Source organism: Manis pentadactyla, chromosome 10 (assembly GCF_030020395.1).
Source record: "Manis pentadactyla isolate mManPen7 chromosome 10, mManPen7.hap1, whole genome shotgun sequence".
NCBI lineage: Eukaryota > Metazoa > Chordata > Mammalia > Pholidota > Manidae > Manis > Manis pentadactyla.
Window position 1 is genome coordinate 77,537,684 of NC_080028.1, and position 16,990 is coordinate 77,554,673.

At 45.7% G+C, this 16,990-nt stretch overlaps 2 protein-coding genes across 2 annotated transcripts; both read right to left on the bottom strand.

Annotated features, from left to right (window-relative positions):
- Nucleotides 1-720: 720 nt before the first annotated feature.
- Nucleotides 721-4,044, bottom strand: LOC130679371 (nuclear envelope pore membrane protein POM 121-like). The gene is made up of 2 exons (XM_057487977.1): nucleotides 2,810-4,044; nucleotides 721-1,073 (listed from the first exon to the last, which is right to left on the bottom strand). Exons 1-2 carry the CDS (start codon nucleotides 3,000-3,002, stop codon nucleotides 721-723), a joined length of 546 nt encoding a protein of 181 aa, XP_057343960.1. The 5' UTR covers nucleotides 3,003-4,044.
- A 431-nt stretch (nucleotides 4,045-4,475) lies between these two features.
- Nucleotides 4,476-12,046, bottom strand: LOC118928097 (nuclear envelope pore membrane protein POM 121-like). Its single transcript, XM_057487029.1, has 6 exons — nucleotides 11,933-12,046; nucleotides 11,243-11,313; nucleotides 10,642-10,760; nucleotides 10,412-10,514; nucleotides 6,538-6,846; nucleotides 4,476-4,792 (listed from the first exon to the last, which is right to left on the bottom strand). Exons 1-5 carry the CDS (start codon nucleotides 11,935-11,937, stop codon nucleotides 6,761-6,763), a joined length of 384 nt encoding a protein of 127 aa, XP_057343012.1. The 5' UTR covers nucleotides 11,938-12,046; the 3' UTR covers nucleotides 4,476-4,792; nucleotides 6,538-6,760.
- Between the last annotated feature and the right edge of the window lie 4,944 nt (nucleotides 12,047-16,990).

Consider the following 16,990-nt stretch of genomic DNA (forward strand, 5'->3'; position numbering starts at 1 on the left):
TCTCCACCGCAAAAAAGAATCAAAAGGCAGAGACACAGCAGTGAAGCAGAGGAAAAGTTTTATTTAAAGTGCTTACAGAAAAAGTGCAGGCAACTTCAGAGAGAGACAGCACCCTGAAAGGTTGAAAAGAAAGTTTAAAGTGAAAAGGTTATGCACTTAGAAAGTACAGGCGACATCAGGGAGAGGAGCGCCCTGAGAGCTTGGGGGTTCCCCCTTTTAAGGATTCTTCAGGAATGTGACTAAGGGCTGGTGTTGCAGACCTGTTGGGTGGTCTTTGAATAATACTTAGAACTAACTTAACACAAGCAACTTCCTGCTGTGATTTCTCCCTGGGAGCTGAGCCTTCTTGGTCTGGGAGCATATCAAACAAGACTGCCTGGGGGGGGGCGCCCCCAGGGTGGGCTGAGATATTGTCTGTTTGCTAAAGAGTAAGTTAAGAATCTTACTTCTTAACTTCCTGGGTATTGAAACACAATCTTATTTTTAAGATGAAATCCTTCCTGCCTGTGACTATGTTGTTTATGCTGGGCTTGCTTGCCATTATTAATCGCCCAGATTGCAAACCACTTGAATAGGGCCAAAGGAGAAAAAACAAAAACAGCATGTAGGTTAAGTCAATAAAATAAGGTGGGCCTGCATGATTAACACAATAAAGCCATGGGTTATGCTGAGGTACTGTCCTTTCTCTGGGGAATATTCAAACATTCCAGGACAATATTTTTAAATTCCATATCCAAATCTTACCTGCAATCCCAGATTTGTCCTGATGTGTGCTGGCCATGTGAAAGATAGAGGGTGTGTGCTCTGGCCAACCACATCCAGGGAGTTCGGATTCAACCTTCCGCAGAAAGGGTTCCTGAGACCAGTTCTCCCACTACGTACAGACCCAACGCCAAATGTCCCAGTGGTGGAGCTGCTGTGGGGGGTAGTCATGCTCATCCGAAAGCCCCCGATGCCAGCGGGACCTGCTGACACCCTGGATGTAAAGGGCGATGAGGTGGTGCCGCTAAAGACTGACCTACAGGTCCCGCTGCTGGTGGTCAGGGTCATAGCTCCAAAGGCCAAAGTGATGGCTGCAAAAAAGGAGGAAACATGGATCATTGTCCAACCCCATACACAAAAGTAAATTCAAAATGGATCAAAGACCTGAAAGTAAGTCATGAGACCATAAAACTCTTAGCAAAAAAAACGCAAAAATCTCTTCGACATAAACATGAGCAGCTTCTTCATGAACATACTTCCCCAGGCAAAGGAAACAAAAACAGAAAAGAACAAATGGGACTACATCAAGCTTAAAAGCTTCTGTACAGTAAAGAACACCATCAACAGAACAAAAGGACATCCTACAGTAAGGGAGAATATATTCATAAATGAAAGATCTGATAAAGGGTTGACAACCAAAATATATAAAGAGTTAAACAGCTCAACAAACAAAAACCAAATAATCCAATTAAAAAATGGGCGGAGAAGCTGAACCGACAGTTCTCCAAAGAACAATTTCGGATAGCCAATAGACACATGAAAATATGTGCCACATCATTTGTCACCAGAGAAATGCAAATTAAAAGCACAATGAGATATCACCTCACACCAGTAAGGATCGCCACCATCCAAAACACAAACAACAACAAATGTTGGCGAGGATGTGGAGAAAGGGGAACCTCCTATGATGGTCATGGTAATGTAAAATCGTTCAACCATTGTGGAAAGCAATAAAGAGGTTCCTCAAAAAGCTTAAAATAGAAATACCATTTGACACAGGAATACCACTCCTAGGAATTTACTCTAGGAGTACAGCAGAACAGTTTGAAAAAGACATATGCACCCTATGTTTATCGCAGCACTATTTACAACAGCCAAGAAATGGAAACAACCTACATGTCCATCAGTTGATGAATGTATGAACAATGGAATATAATTCAGCCATAAGAAGAAAACAAATCCTACCATTTGCAACAACATGGATGGAGCTAGAGGGGACTATGCTCAGTGAAATAAGCCAGGTGGAGAAAGACAAGTAAGAAATGATATCACTCATATGTGGAGCATAAGAACAAAGAAAAACTGAAGGAAGAAAAGAGCAGCAGAATTACAGAACCCAAAAATGAACTAACAGTTACCAAAGGGAAAGGGACTGAGGAGGATGGGTGGGAAGGGAGGGATAAGGGTTGGGAAAAAGAAACGGGGCTTTATGATTGGCATGTATAATGTAGGGGGGGGCACAGGAAAGTCTAAGCAACACAGAGAGGACAAGTAGTGATTCTACAGTACCTAAGTACATTGATGGACAGTGACTGTAATGGGGTATGGGGGGGCATTTGGAGAAGGGGGAAGCGTAGTAAACATTATGATCTGCATGTCATTGTAGACTGATACCAAAAAAAAATACATTTTAAAAGGCCATGAATGATCTTCTTTTCTGCCTGTCTCTTAATGTCATTTTATCCCACTTTCTTTTTTAAACCTCTAGCCACATCTGGCTCATCTCTGCTTATGAAAACATGAGTGCATCTCTGCCTTCAGGCCTTTACTCCTGTGCCTGCAACACACTCACACACAGCCGCTGTCCTTGCTCCCAACTCTGGAACTGCGGCCATGGCCTCAGTTTGCTATTGTGTCAGAAAGGCTGCCGCTGACTACTTAAATAGCTCCTCCGGTCTTGAGTTACACTGCTACCTGACGCTGTTTATGGATAACTTCTGTGATAACATCTAAATCTTCACCACAGCGTACAGCTCCGAGAGCGGAGACTGTGTCGGCACTTGAAACAGCGCCTTGCACTGCAGACCGAGGCCATTCCAAATCTCACCTGCAATCCCAGATGTGTCCTGAGGTGTGCTGGCCAGGTGGAAGGTAGAGGGTGTGCTCTGGCCAGCTGCATCCAGGGAGCTCAGTTTCAACGCTCCCCAGAAAGGGTTCTTGAGACCAGTTCTCCCACTCCGTCCTGACCCAAAGACAAATGTCCCAGTGGTGGAGCTGCTGTGGGGGGCATCCATGCTCATCCAAAAGCGCCCTCTGCCAGCGGGACCTGCTCACACCCTGGACATCAAGGGTGATGAGGTGGTGCCGCCAAAGACTGAGCTACTGGTCCCACTGCTGGTGGTCAGGGACATAGCTCCAACGGCCAATGTGATGGCTGCAAAAAAGGAGGAAACATGGATCACTGTCTAACCCCATACACAAAAGTAAATTCAAAATGGATCAAAGATCTGAATGTGAGTCATGAAACCATAAAAGTCTTAGACAAAAACAGGCAAAAATGTCTTGGACATAAACATGAGCGACTTCTTCGTGAACGTATCTACCCAGGCAAGGGAAACAAAAGGAAAAATGAACAAATGGGACTTTATCAAGCTTAAAAGCTTCTATACAGTAAAGAACACCATCAACAGAACACAAGGTCATCCTACAGTAAGGGAGAATATATTCATAAATGAAAGATCTGATAAAGGGTTGACATCCAAAACATATAAAGAGCTAACACAGCTCAACAAACAAAAAGCAAATAAACCAATTAAAAAATGGGCAGGAGAGCTGAACAGACAGTTCTCCAAAGAAGAAATTCAGATGGCCAATAGACACATGAAAAGATGCACCACATGGCTTGTCATCAGAGAAATGCAAATTGAAAGCACAATGAGATATCACCTCACACCAGTAAGGATCACCACCATCCAAAACACAAACAACAACAAATGTTGGCGAGGCTGTGGAGAAAGGGGAACCCTCCTACGATGTTCGTGGGAATGTAAAATCACTCAACCATTGTGGAAAGCTATATGGAAGTTCTTCAAAAAGCCCAAAATAGAAATACCATTTGACCCAGGCATTCCACTTCTAGGAATTTACCCTAAAAATAGAGCAGCCCATTTTGAAAATGACACATGCACCCCTATGTTTATTGCAGCAGTATTTACAACAGCCAAGAAGTGGAAACAACCTCCCTGTCCATCAGTAGATGAATGGATAAAAAAGATGTGATACATATGCACAATGGAATATAATTCAGCCATAAGAAGAAAACAAATCCTACCATTTGCAAAAACATGGTGGAGTTAGAGGGTATTATGCTCAGTGAAATCGGCGAGACGAAGAAAGACAAGTACAAAATGATTTCACTCATCTCTGGAGTATAAGAACAAAGGAAAAAAACAGCAGCAGAATCACAGAACCCAAGAATGGACTAACAGTTACAAAGGGAAAGGGACTGAGGAGGATGGGTGGGAAGGGAGAGATAAGGGCAGGGAAAAAGAAAGGGGGCCTTATGATTAGCATGTACAATGTGGGGGGGGGTGCACGGGAAGGGCTGAGCAACACAGAGAGGACAAGTAGTGATTCTACAGTATCTTACTCCACTGATGGACAGTGACTGTAATGGGGTATGGGGGGGGGGGCATTTGGGAAGGGGGAAGCCTAGTAAACATAATGATCTGCATGTAATTGTAGACTGATACCAAAAAAAAATACATAATCCCGGACGTGTCCTGAGGTGTGCTGGCCAGGTGGAAGGTAGAGGGTGTGCTCTGGCCAGCTGCAGCCAGGGAGTTTGGATTCAACGCTCCCCAGAAAGGGTTCTTGAGACCAGTTCTCCCACTCCGACCTGACCCAGCACCGAATGCCCCACTGGTGGAGCTGCAGTTGGGGGCAGCCATGCTCCTCCCAAAGCCCCCACTGCCAGTGGGGCCTGCTGACACCCTGGATGTGAAGGGCGATGAGATGGTGTTGCCAAACACTGATGTATTGGTCCTGCAGCCGGTGGTCAGGGTCACGGCTCCAAAGCCCGAGGTGATGGCTGCAAAAAAGGAGGAAACATGGATCATTGCCTAGCCCCATACACAAAAGTAAATTCAAAATGGATCAAACCCCTGAATGTAAGCCATGAAAGCATAAAACTCTTAGAGAAAGACAGGCAAAAATCTCTTGGACATAAACATGAGTGACTTCTCCATGAATATATCTCCCCACACAGGGGAAGGAAAAGCAAAAATGAACAAATGGGACGATATCAAGCTTAAAAGCTTCTGTACAGTAAAGGGCACCATCAACAGAACAAAAGGGCATCCTACAGTATGGGAGAATATATTCATAAATGACAGAATCGATAAAGGGGTGACATCCAAAATATATAAAGAGCTAACACACCTCAACAAACCATAAGCAAATATTCCAATAAAAAAATGGGCAGGGGAGCTAAACAGGCAGTTCTCCAAAGAAGAAATTCAGATGGCAAATAGACACATGAAAAGTTGCACCACATCGCTCGTCATCAGAGAAATGCAAATTAAGACCACAATGAGATATCACCTCACACCAGTAAGGATCGCCACCATCCAAAAGACAAACCACAACAAATGCTGGCAAGGTTGTGGAGAAAGGGGAACCCTCCTACACTGTTGGTGGGAATGTCAATTCGTTCAACCATTGTGCAAAGCAATATGGAGGTTCCTCAGAAAGCTCAAAATAGAAATACCATTTGACACAGGAATACCACTCCTAGGAATTTACCCTAAGAATACAGCAGCCCATTTTGAAAAAGACAGATGTACCCCTATGTTTATCGCAGCACTATTTACAACAGCCAAGAAATGGAAACATCCTACGTGTCCATCAGTAGATGAATGTATGCACAATGGAATATAATTCAGCCATAAGAAGAAAACAAATTCTACCATTTCCAACAATATGGATGGAGCTAGAAGGTATTATTCTCAGTGAAATAAGCGAGGCAGAGAAAGACAAGTACCAAATGATTTCATTCATCTCTGGAGTATAAGAGCAAAGGAAAAACTGAAGGAACAAAACAGCAGCAGAATCACAGAACGAACCCAAGAATGGACTAACAGTTACAAAGGGAAAGGGACGGAGGAGGATCGGTGGGAAGGGACTGATAAGGGCAGGGTAAAAGAAAGGGGTCCTTATGATTACCGTGTATAATGTGGGGGTGGTGCACAGGAAGGGCTGAGCAACACAGAAAGGACAAGTAGTGATTCTATAGTACCTTACTCCACTGATGGACAGTGACTGTAATGGGGTATAGGGGGGCATTTGGTGAAGGGGGAAGCCTAGTAAACATAATGATCTGCATGTCACTGTAGACTGATACCAAAAAAAAAATACATTTCAAAAGGTCATGAATGATTTTCCTTTCTGCCTGACTCTTAATGTCATTTTATTCCACTTTCCTTTTTAAACCTCTAGCCACACCTGGCTCTTCTCTGCTCATGAAAACATGAGCGCATCTCTGCCTTCGGGCCTTTACTCCTGTGCCTGCAACAAACTCACATGCAGCCGATATCCCTGCTCCCAATTCTGGAACTGCGGCCATGGCCTCAGTTAGCTATTGTGTCAGAATGGCTGTCGCTGACTACTTAAATAGCTCCTCCGGTCTTGAGTTACACTGTTACCTGACACTGTTTATGGATAACTTCTGTGATAACATCTAAATCTTCACCACAGCGTACAGCTCCGAAAGCCTAGACTGTGTCAGCACTTAAGACAGCGCCTGGCACTGCAGACCGGGCCCATTCCAAATCTCACCTGCAAGCACAGACGTGTTCTGAGCTGTGCTGGCCACGTAGAAGCCAAACAGTGTGCTGTGGCCAGTTGCACCAAGGGAGTTCTGACTCAAGCATCCCCAGAAATGGGCCATGCCACCAGTTCTCGCACTCCGTGCTGCCACAAAGTCGAATGCCCCAGTGGTGGAGCTGCTGTGGGGGGCTGACACGCTCATCCCAATATCCCCGCTCCTACCGGGGCCTGCTTACAACACGGATGTGAATTGTGATGAGGTTGTGCTGACACTGCTGCTGGTGGTCTGGGTCATAGCTTCAAAGTCCGAGGTGGTGGCTGCAAAAGAGGAGGAAATGAGGATCATTGTCTAACCCTATACACAAAAGTATATTGAAATGGTTCAAAGACCTGAATGTAAGCCATGAAACCATAAAACTCTTGAAAAATCATAAGCAAAAATCTCTTGGACATAAACATGAGTGACTTATTCATGAACATATCTCCCCCAGCAAGGGAAACAAAAGCAAAAATGAACAAATAGGACTATATCAAGCTGAAAAGCTTCTGTACAGGGAGGGACACCATCAATAGAACAAAAAGGCATCCTACAGTATGGGAGAATATATTAATAAATGACAGATCTAATAAAGGGTTGACATCAACAATGTATAAAGAGCTCACACACCTCAACAAACAAAAAGCAAATAATCCAATTAAAAAATGGGCAGAGGAGCTGAACAGACAGTTCTCCAAAGAAGAAATTCAGGTGGCCAACAGACACATGAAAATATGCTCCACATGGCTAGTCATCAGAGAAATGCAAATTAAAACCTCACACCAGTAAGGATTGCCACCATCGAAAAGGCAAACAACAACAAATGCTGCCGAGGGTTCGGAGAATGGAGAACCCTCCTCCCCTGATCGTGGGAATGTAATTTAGTTCAATCACTGTGGAAATCAGTATGGAGGTTCCTCAAAAAATTCGAAATAGAAATACCATTTGACCCAGGAATACCACCTCTAGGAATTTACCCTAAGAATGCAGCAGCCCAATTTTAAAAAGACAGATGCACCCCTATGTTTATTGCAGCACTATTTACAATAGCCAGGAAATGGAAGGAACCTAAGTGTCCATCAGTAGATGAATAGATAGAGAAGATGTGATACATATATACAACAGAATATTAATCAGCCATAAGAAAACAAATCCTACTATTTGCAACAACATGGATAGAGCTAGAGGGTATTATGGTCAGTGAAATAAGCCAGGTGGAGAAAGACAAGTACCAAATGATTTCACTCATGTTTGGAGTAAGAACAAAGGAAAAACAGAAGGAACAAAAAAGCAGCAGAATCACAGAACCCAAGAAAGGACAACAGTTATCAAATAGAAGGGGACTGGGGAAGACAGGTGGAAAGGGAAGAGGAAGGGGGTGGAAGAAGAAAGGGGGCCTTATGATTAACATGTATAATGTGGGGGGGGGCATGGGGAGTGCTGTGCAATTGAAGGGGGGAGTCTAGTAAACATAATGTTCCTCAAGTAATTGTAGATTAATGATACCACAAAATAAAAAAATTGGAGGAAACAGCTGTGGTGTTTCCAAAGGCTGCCTGGGTGCTGGAGATGGTGCCAAAAAGAGAGGCTGTGGGTTTCAACCCACGAAAACCTGACCACACAGTGCTGCCAAAGGCTGGCTAGGGTGGGGCCAGGGCTGCTGAGCTTCCAAATGGAAAGGAGCTGTCGAAGCTGGGGGCCAGTGCTGGCTGGCAGTCCAATCTGCTGTCTGTCAGTGACTCCGAACGTGTGCTGTGGGGTGACTCCGGGATAGGATGGAATGGGGGGCCTGGTGCCAGAACCAAAGGGAATGTTGAAGGCTGGGGTGGTGGTGCTGCTAAATGTCAGTACAGGCGTCCAGGCTGGCTCGGGGTGATGGAGGCGGAGGTCGTGAGGGTGCCACTGAAGCCACCAAAACTGGCGGTGCTGCTGCCAGCAGCTGTCTGGACGGTGCTGGGCAGGGACTGGCCGAAGGTGATGGCTGTTGTTGGAGCAGGCATGGCCAGAGCCTGCCAAACTGGAGTATGGAGCCCATGGCTGGGCAGAGCTGGCAGCAGAGGCAAGGGGGGACCCAAAGAGGACAGGCTGGGCAGTGGAAGCAGTGGGGCTGGTCATGCTGCTCACAGTGCTGGTCACACTGCTCACACCAAAGCCAAAGACAGGCTTCCGGGCGGAGTCTGCGGATGTGCCGGTGGTGGTCCCCCAAGCCGCTGCTGAGGGGACAGTGACACTGGCCGGGCCAGGGAACAGAGGGGTATTCATGCTAGTGCCTGAAGTAGTCTGACTGAAGGAGGAGGGAGTTGACAAGGGCAAAGATGTAGGTAGCCCTGTGCTGCTAAAAACAGGACTGAAAGTGAGGGGCAGGCTGCTGGTAGTCGGGGTGGGGGCAGAACTGGAAGATGCCGCAGTTGTGAGATGGGAACGGCTGGATGGCACAGGACCCTCATTACCACTTTTAGGTGGAGCCACAAAGATGGGCTTCAACATGGGATGTGCTGAAGACACAGCAGGAGCTGCCAAGGCAGAAGGGTTAGCAGGTGGTCTGCTCAGCATTCCAAAGAGAACACTGGGCTTCAGGGTGGGGCCTGGGCAGGCGGGGCCTGGGGTTTGGCAGATGTCTTAGCCTGAGAGGCTGGAGGTGACTTGGTGGCGTCACTGGCTGGTATTGCCGGAGAGGCAGGGGTCAGCCCCGAGAAAGGGGCTGTGTATCTGGAGTCTGGGGAGGGGCCAGGGAGGGGCCCTGGCTGTGAAGAGCCAAGAGGGCCCAGAAGGCCATGTGTCTGCAGGGACAAACGGGCCATGGGCGTGGCTGTTAGGCAGGGAAATACATATGAGTGGGGTGGAAAGAGTACAGGGTCAGCAAAGCCCCCTAGAAAGGACTCAGTTAACCAGTTAAATCTAGAAATCCAGAAAAGATTCAGAGTTAGTGAGTTAATCAGTTAAAGCTCAAAAGGTCAAGAGAAACTTGGCCTTGAAGGTTTGAATATTTCCCAGATAAAAGTATGTGAGCACAGCCCATGTCTTCATTGTGTCCATTAGATCATTGTATGATTTACTCTAGCCTGCTAAAAGGCCCACCTATAAACAGCAAAGTAAAGACAGGGAGATCCCACTTTAAAGCCAAAATTGTATTTAAAAAGAAAAACTAGGAAGTTTCAGAAGAAAGATTCTTAACATACTCTTTAGCAAACAAATAACTCTGCCCACCTTGGAGGAAAGGCAGACAGTCTTGATAAGCTAATTTTGCAGAATTACTTAGAGGACTGATGAGTAGCTTAATGTCTCATCAAAGATACTTGAGACCACTTAACAAGCCCACACCCTAGCCCTCTGTCACATTCCTGAAAAATCCTTAAAAGAGGGAGCACCCAACCTTTCACTGTGCTCCTATGTGAGGTCACCCGCACTTTCTAAGTGCGTAACCATTTAACTTTAAACTCCCTCTTTTCAAACTTTCAGGGTGCTGCACTGAGGTCACCTGCATTTCCTAAGTGCATAACTTCCACTCTTCCCAACCTTTCAGGGCACTCCTCCCTCTCTGAGGTCACCTGCACTTCTTTCTGGCTAAGTAACTTTAAATAAAACTTTTACTCTACTTCACTACTGTGTCTCTGCCCTTCAATTCTTTGTCATGGCGGGGACAAGAACGGAGTAAAATACACAATGCCTCCCACCCAACATTGCCACTGCAGCAGATTCTAGGAAGAACAGAAAATGTCAACTATGGTATCTCAAACGTGATGGTATTTGGTGCTCTAGAAGCCTTGCTGGGCCAGGGATTCAGGAGTCAACAAATATGACTCTGGGAACCGTCTCTGGAGTGTGAAATTAACCCATATTTCTTACCAGTCTTATCCTCGAAGATCCTCTTCAGCCACTGTGACTGAGCTTGCTTCTCCTGGAAATACTCTTTGAGCATGATCGAGCGGCTGATCCAGGGAGCTGGAGGCTACCAAGAGAAAAAGGAGAAGCCAAGCCAGTCAGAAAGAAGTGAAAGAAACCTGTACCGACCCTTCCATTCCTGAGATGCAGGGGAGCCAGACTGGCGTGGGCAGGGGTGGGTGGACAGACCATACCAAGATCAGTGGGATCCCTCGCCTGGAGGGCACCAGGGGAAACTTGCATCTGCATGGCTGGGAGCTGCTGGGTGTTGCTGGAGAATCCCAGGAGTTCTGCTCCCTACATGTGGTTGTATCTGCAAATAAAGTATCAGTCTTACTTTCTTCCTGCTCTCTTCCAGAAATGGAGAGGTTTGTCTATCCAGCCTAGTTTTTAATACTGAACTTTCACTAGGTGTCTCTGAGATTCTATCTTCTATGGTTTGGGTGCTTGGATGGTGTTGGCAAGATTATTTCTAACAGTCAAGACGACGTGAAGTGGTCATTGCTCCAAATGCATGCACATGGTTGCTTACTGGACAGAAATTGCCTAGTCTGCTCAGATTCCCCCACCTAGGCTTACCTTACCCCAAACCCCCCAGGTGGCCTGGGTTATGCAATATGAGTCTGGGCAACCTTTCTCCCTTACCAGACCATAAACCCCGAAGGACAGGAACATCTCTCTCTGTAACTACCAAGCCCCACACAAATCAAGGCTCAGTTCGTGTTTCCAGTGGGTTGTGGTCCATGCGCCCTCCGTACACTACCGCCAACACATGCCATGCATTCATCAACTTACTCTGTTCTCCCTGGGACTCCTTGTTTACCGGCGGAGCGGAAGAGCCAGATCCCTGAGGACCGTCCTCTTCTCTGTGGAGGAAGAGGCACAATTAAGTTTAGAAAAGCACTGGATAACTTCTTACACCCTCCTAACTACCAACTGACCAAAGTCTAGAACAACCATGACTAAGATCTCAGTGTGTCAAGACAACAAAAAGAAGCAAAGAAAATTCCTAAAGAAATGAAAGGAGGCAGTTCACAGAAGCCATAGAGACACCTTTTTCTTAAAACAAGCAGAAAACAATCTTCAGAACCTTACATACAACCTGCCAAGTTTCTGAGAGTCCTAGTCACACCTCTATCTCTAAGAAAGCAGCATTCTAGTCGGGCACCTAGGGGGTCAGCTGGGGTCTAGAATGTGAAGCCTGCTGCCCACCCCCATCAGTCACTCTGTTCACTCTGTCCTGTGCAAGCCCTTCCCCTTATGCCCCAGCCCCTCACGCTGCAGCATGAGGGGAAGCAGAGGCCGGTGTGGTCACACTGTGTGACGACTGCAAGAGACAAGAGTGACTCAGGGTGGCACCATCTCTGCCCTTTAGATGTGAACCATTTTGATTCTCCACATTGGAGTCTCAGAAAGCCTAAGAGCCGAGTAAATTTCCCTCCTTTCCCACCCTCTCATTAATCCACACAGCAAATCACTGATTACCTCATTTTCTTTTCTGGACTTTCTGGTGTCTGTGAGCGGGAGGAGGCTGGGCTGTAGAAGGGTGAGGCACTGGGACGCCTCTTCCAGAGCTAAAAGCCAAACACAAGTCACGTGACTGACCTTGGGAATAACATAGATCTGACCTTCAACATAATTCTGTGGCTCTAATCCATCACTGTATAAAAAGTCTCCCTTTCAAGTGACTAAAAAACATTTCTTTGTGAAGTGGGGCTTCTGAAATGTGAGTCAATTGCCAGTATTTGAAAGGGTTGTCATTGGCCAAAGTTGGAAAAGTTGCATCAGAAAGAGCAGCTACACTATACTGAGGATCATGAAATGTTTATAAAATATCATCAGTTCATAAAGATAACACAGCAAGAATCATACTGGTCACCTTTGGAGTTAACTACGGCATCAGTGCCTGCTTATTATCCTGCCACTCCAATAGATAGGGTTCGTTCTTCTATCTAGAATTACACAGACCTTCAGTTAACAAATGCAGAGGAAAGGACAGAAATAGAACATCACCATTTTGCCACAATGGACATAGACAAAGGCGAAAAATGGCCGCTAAAATCAGCAGGTGAAAAGCTCATAGAAACAATAAAAGTGAAGGATCAGACTGACACCTGAGCCCAGTGGGAGGCAACCACACAGCACGTGCTCCCGATGTGATGCGATCAGAAGTGCACAGCAGCACCTCTGCCAAATCACTGAACGTGAAACTCATCAAGCCTCAGGAGCCAACTGCCCATTTACAGGGAAAATAGGGATAGAGTACTTGTCAAAATGGCACCATGATGAAAACAAAATCCAGAATGTAGTAAATTCTATAGAACATAATGACTCAGACTTTTCAAAAGTAAGAAAAAGCATAGTAGTAGTACCGTTGATTGAGTCTGAGAGGCCTTATGTCCCCGCTGCGGGGGAGGGCGCGCGCGGCTGCCGCCCTAGCCCGTGTGTTCTGCGCCTGCGGCGGTGGCGGCAGCAGCCACGGGAACAGCCCGCGGGGGAAGCCTGACAGCTGGAGGCCACCAGGGGGCGCCGGCCGCGTGGGCCCGGAGCTCCAGGGAGGCAGCGCTGTGAGGCCGGCGACCTGCCGCCTGCGGCTCCTTGGGCAGGCCGAGGCGCTGGGAGCCGGGGTCCGGCACCCGGGATAGCCGGCATCCTGGCGGTGTCCGCGCGCCCCAGGACCGCGGAGGGGTTCTGACACCGCGGGGAGCTCGCCGGCCCGGCCGGCCTGAGCAGCGTGCCCGGTGAGGCAGAGGCCCCGGTGCACGCGCACCTCCCATGGTCGACCCCGCAGCTGCCCGTGACGCGGGGGTGACTTCCCGCGCTGCTGCGTGGCGGGCCGTGGGAACGCTGGCTCCGTCCCCGGGGGACCGACGGGCGCGGAGGGCGCGTCCCTCTCCCCGCCCACCCCCAGCGTCCCGCCCCGCCCCCGGCGCGGAACTCCGAGCATCATGGCTCCGCCCAGGCCTGTTGAAAAGTTGATTATTTTTACCGTCTGCTTGTTAGGCCATCAGATACAACCTTGTATAATGCTAAGTCTGAAGCTCTGAGTGTGAATTAAGTCCCCTGAAATGTAAATTTCGGTACTTACTTTGGTGGCACTTCTTGAATGCTTACTATGGACAGTGTAGACGCATCAACACTTTACATGTACTGCCTCACAACTATCATATGAAGTAGGTCAAAATCATTATTTCCATAAGTGTATGACCTTACCTTTAGATTTTTTGTTACATATATTAATTAAATACCTTTAATGCTCAAAAAAAAAGAGTCTAAGAGACATGTGAACCAAACACAATGAGTTGATTTTTGGTCCCTGATTCAAAGTAACTGTAATAAGACAGGGAGGGTAAGAAGCGCAAATTGGAGCAATAATAACTAACATTGTCATTATAATTCAGAGGAATAGAGGCATTGTGGTTATTAATGTTCAAAAAGTTTCAAAAATACACTGAAGTACCTACAGGTGAAACAACGTGTTTGTACTTTAAAACACAAGAGGAAAACCAATTTGGGGTGGGGGTGTTGATGGATCAGGACTGACAGAAGACTGTTAACTGCTGGAGCCACATGGACGTTCACTATGATATTTTTCCTTCCTTTTGTGTATGTATGACATTTGATATAAAATTGTAAGAAGGGGCAATGACTATGTATGTCAGGTCTGTTGTGATCACTGATTGAGGAAATGTGTATACAGTGCTCAGCAGAGGGCCTAGTGCAGAATAGATCCAGGTAAAGCTTCGTACTATTATGCTCTGCAATGTCATAACTGCTTGGCCGGGGCCTTCATCTCCTATATTTGTCATTTATCATTAATGTGTCATTTATATTACTCTAAGAGCCTTCTGTATGGATGAAAACTTATGTCAAATTCTTTCTCCTCTCAAAAACCTCCTTCACGCATGTATTACTTTTTTTCCAGCTCCTATATATTGGGTGCCTGCTTACTGACAAGCACTGTAATGGGTGCTTTTCAAACATTACCTTCAATCTTTATAAAAATCCTTTAGAGATGAGAGAAAGAGAGTTTAAGTCATTTACCTGCCCAAGAGTCTATAGCTACTAAGTGCCAAAGCCAAAATTTGAACCCAAGTCATTCTGGTATCAAAACTTGATCTGTTCTCCAGTCTTTACTACATCCTTTCTAAAAATAATTATAACCACTTATTTTTAAAACTTTCATTAAATTCCCAGTGCCTAGAGGATGAATTTACGACCCAATGCAATTCAGACTCAATCTACCTTTTTAATCAAATTAGTACCATTTTTTGAATTATTCATCCTCTGTCTATTTATCTATAATAATGGCTTTGTCTTGTATCAGGTTTCCACATAGGCATTCTGGGCTTTCTAGTTTGTTCCACTGGTCCATAGCAATCATTCAAGGGTTGGTAATTGCTGTTAGCTTAGAGGTGATCTCAGCATCTGACAGAAGGTGGCTAGTAAACACTGCATAATCAACTAATAAATGCAAAGAACCCAATCTGCCACACCACCAGTTGCGTGTGCCTGAGAGATGCCTCCAGTAGAAGTGTAGGAACTGGTAATGGCATTGTGGCTGGACATACGGATGCCACATGCGCATGTGCCCTTCGAGCAGCTCACAGCAGAGGTGCAGGTTCTCTTACGCAGCTCGCAATCTGAGCTCTGGGAACTGAGGCCTCTCTTCAGAGGCCCAGGCCTAACAGGGAAATAAAAGGGGAAAACACAGATGTGCTACTGAAAGGCACCAACATTGTTTTAAGGCTTCATCCACAGTCACAAAATCATTCTAACGCAATGGAAAAGGATAATGTTGTTAATTTTACTGTTAATTCAGCTAAACGTCTCACAAAGTCAGAAAGGGAAAGCTCAGTATTTAAAAAATTAAAAGTATGATTCTACTTATATATACTCTAGGAAATGCACACAAATCTATAGTGACAGAATGGGGACCAATGGATGCCTGGCAACAGGGACAGGATGAGAGGGCGATTTTAAGGCTTCACCAAGGGGCATGGGGAAACTTCTGGCAGTGATGGTGATGTTCATTATCTTGACTGTGGTGATGGTTTCGTGGGTGTGAAATTTAGACAAAATAGTTATTGTGGCAAGTTACTCAAAATGTTCCTCTCTGGTTTCAAAGAGAAAAATTTATAGGACAATAATTCTGATAAGGATACATGCCAAAATTGATCAAATGGTACACTTCAAGGAGGCACAGTTTATTTATGTCAATTACACCTCAACAAAGGTGTTAAAAAAAGTTTAGGAGAAACCAACTACTTTTTCTAAGATTCAAACTGAAACAGAAATTCCCTAAACATCTTTCCTGTGAAATAGTCATCCAACCTTTGTGACAGCTCAGACGGCTCACTGTCTCCTGGCTGATGAATGCCAACCACAGACCAGTTTATTCCTACACTGGATGCAAACATACTTCCTCTTTCACTTACTTCACCTATGGATCCCATCTGGAGCCAAGCCAAGCCAATTGTCCTCCTTTCATGTGATAGTCCTTCAGATTTTTGCAGGCCATTATCCTTCCCTCCCTCATTTCTTTACACCCCTGAGGTTTTTCTCCTCTGGGCTACTGCTTACGTACCTTTAGAACCCCCTCACCCACCACCACCCCGTGACATCTTGAGCTGCTTCACTCTCTCTCAGTGAATTTCAGTTTGTGTCTGCCTCCTCTTGCAGGGCAGCAAGCCAACCGGCAGCAATCCATGGACAGCAAGACTAAGGCATTCAGGACCACCACTGACCTGCCTCCTCCTAGTCTTTGTTCTGCTATCAGCCCAGAGTAGGAGCATGTTAAGCTTTTTTGGCAGCCATATCATAGTGCTGACTCAATTTAAAAATGTAACTTACCCCAAGCCTTTTCACACACATTTCCAGCCTCTTTCCCTCCCAGCCAATTCTTCCTCAAATATAATTAAGCTAAAAGGCAGAAATCTCACATTTCTCTTCAATTTTGTACTGCTGCATTCTATCCATTGCACAAACCTTGTGATCTTTTTGTTACATACTTGGTTATTCAGTGTATCTACAAACCCTCTTAGCCTTAGCATATTTTATGCATATTAAAGAAAAATAGTAAAAGGAATTAGACAAAATAGTTATTGTGGCAAGTTACTCAAAATGTTCCTGTCTGATTTCAAAGAGGAAAACTTACAGGTCAATAAGTCTGATAATGACCCTTTCCCAAGCAGGAAACCTCACCCAGATGGATTCCCACTTACTCAGGCACAAAAGCAGCAGGGACTCCGTTGGCCACCACGGGCTTTAAAGCTGAATGACCACTCCCACTGCTGTCATGGCACCTGTGACAAATCGCAAACCCTCAGTTAGATGATACGATCTCTCCTTTAAAGCATACTCTCATATTCCTGGGATCTTATACTCTTTCTACAGAACATAGATTCATGCTAGACAAGAAAAGGTTGCCTCAGATCTCAAAGATTCAGGAAGGTCAATTTATTCTAGGACTGTCCTAATCTAATAAGAAAAGTATAAAAATGCATCAAGACCTTTTGAACTATTCAGGTGTACTGAATATTT

What these genes read in the sequence shown, in the direction of transcription:
- LOC130679371 (XM_057487977.1), bottom strand. Translation starts at nt 3,002, where the DNA reads ATGAGCATGGATGCCCCCCACAGCAGCTCCACCACTGGGACATTTGTC. An exon ending in GGACACATCTGGGATTGCAG is followed by an intron (nt 1,074 to 2,809) that starts GTGAGATTTGGA and finishes CCTTTTTTGCAG; the next exon opens with CCATCACTTTGGCCTTTGGA.
- LOC118928097 (XM_057487029.1), bottom strand. An exon ending in GAGGGATCCCACTGATCTTG is followed by an intron (nt 10,515 to 10,641) that starts GTATGGTCTGTC and finishes TTCTCTTGGTAG; the next exon opens with CCTCCAGCTCCCTGGATCAG. An exon ending in GATCTTCGAGGATAAGACTG is followed by an intron (nt 6,847 to 10,411) that starts GTAAGAAATATG and finishes CCTCTTTTGCAG; the next exon opens with CCACCACCTCGGACTTTGAA.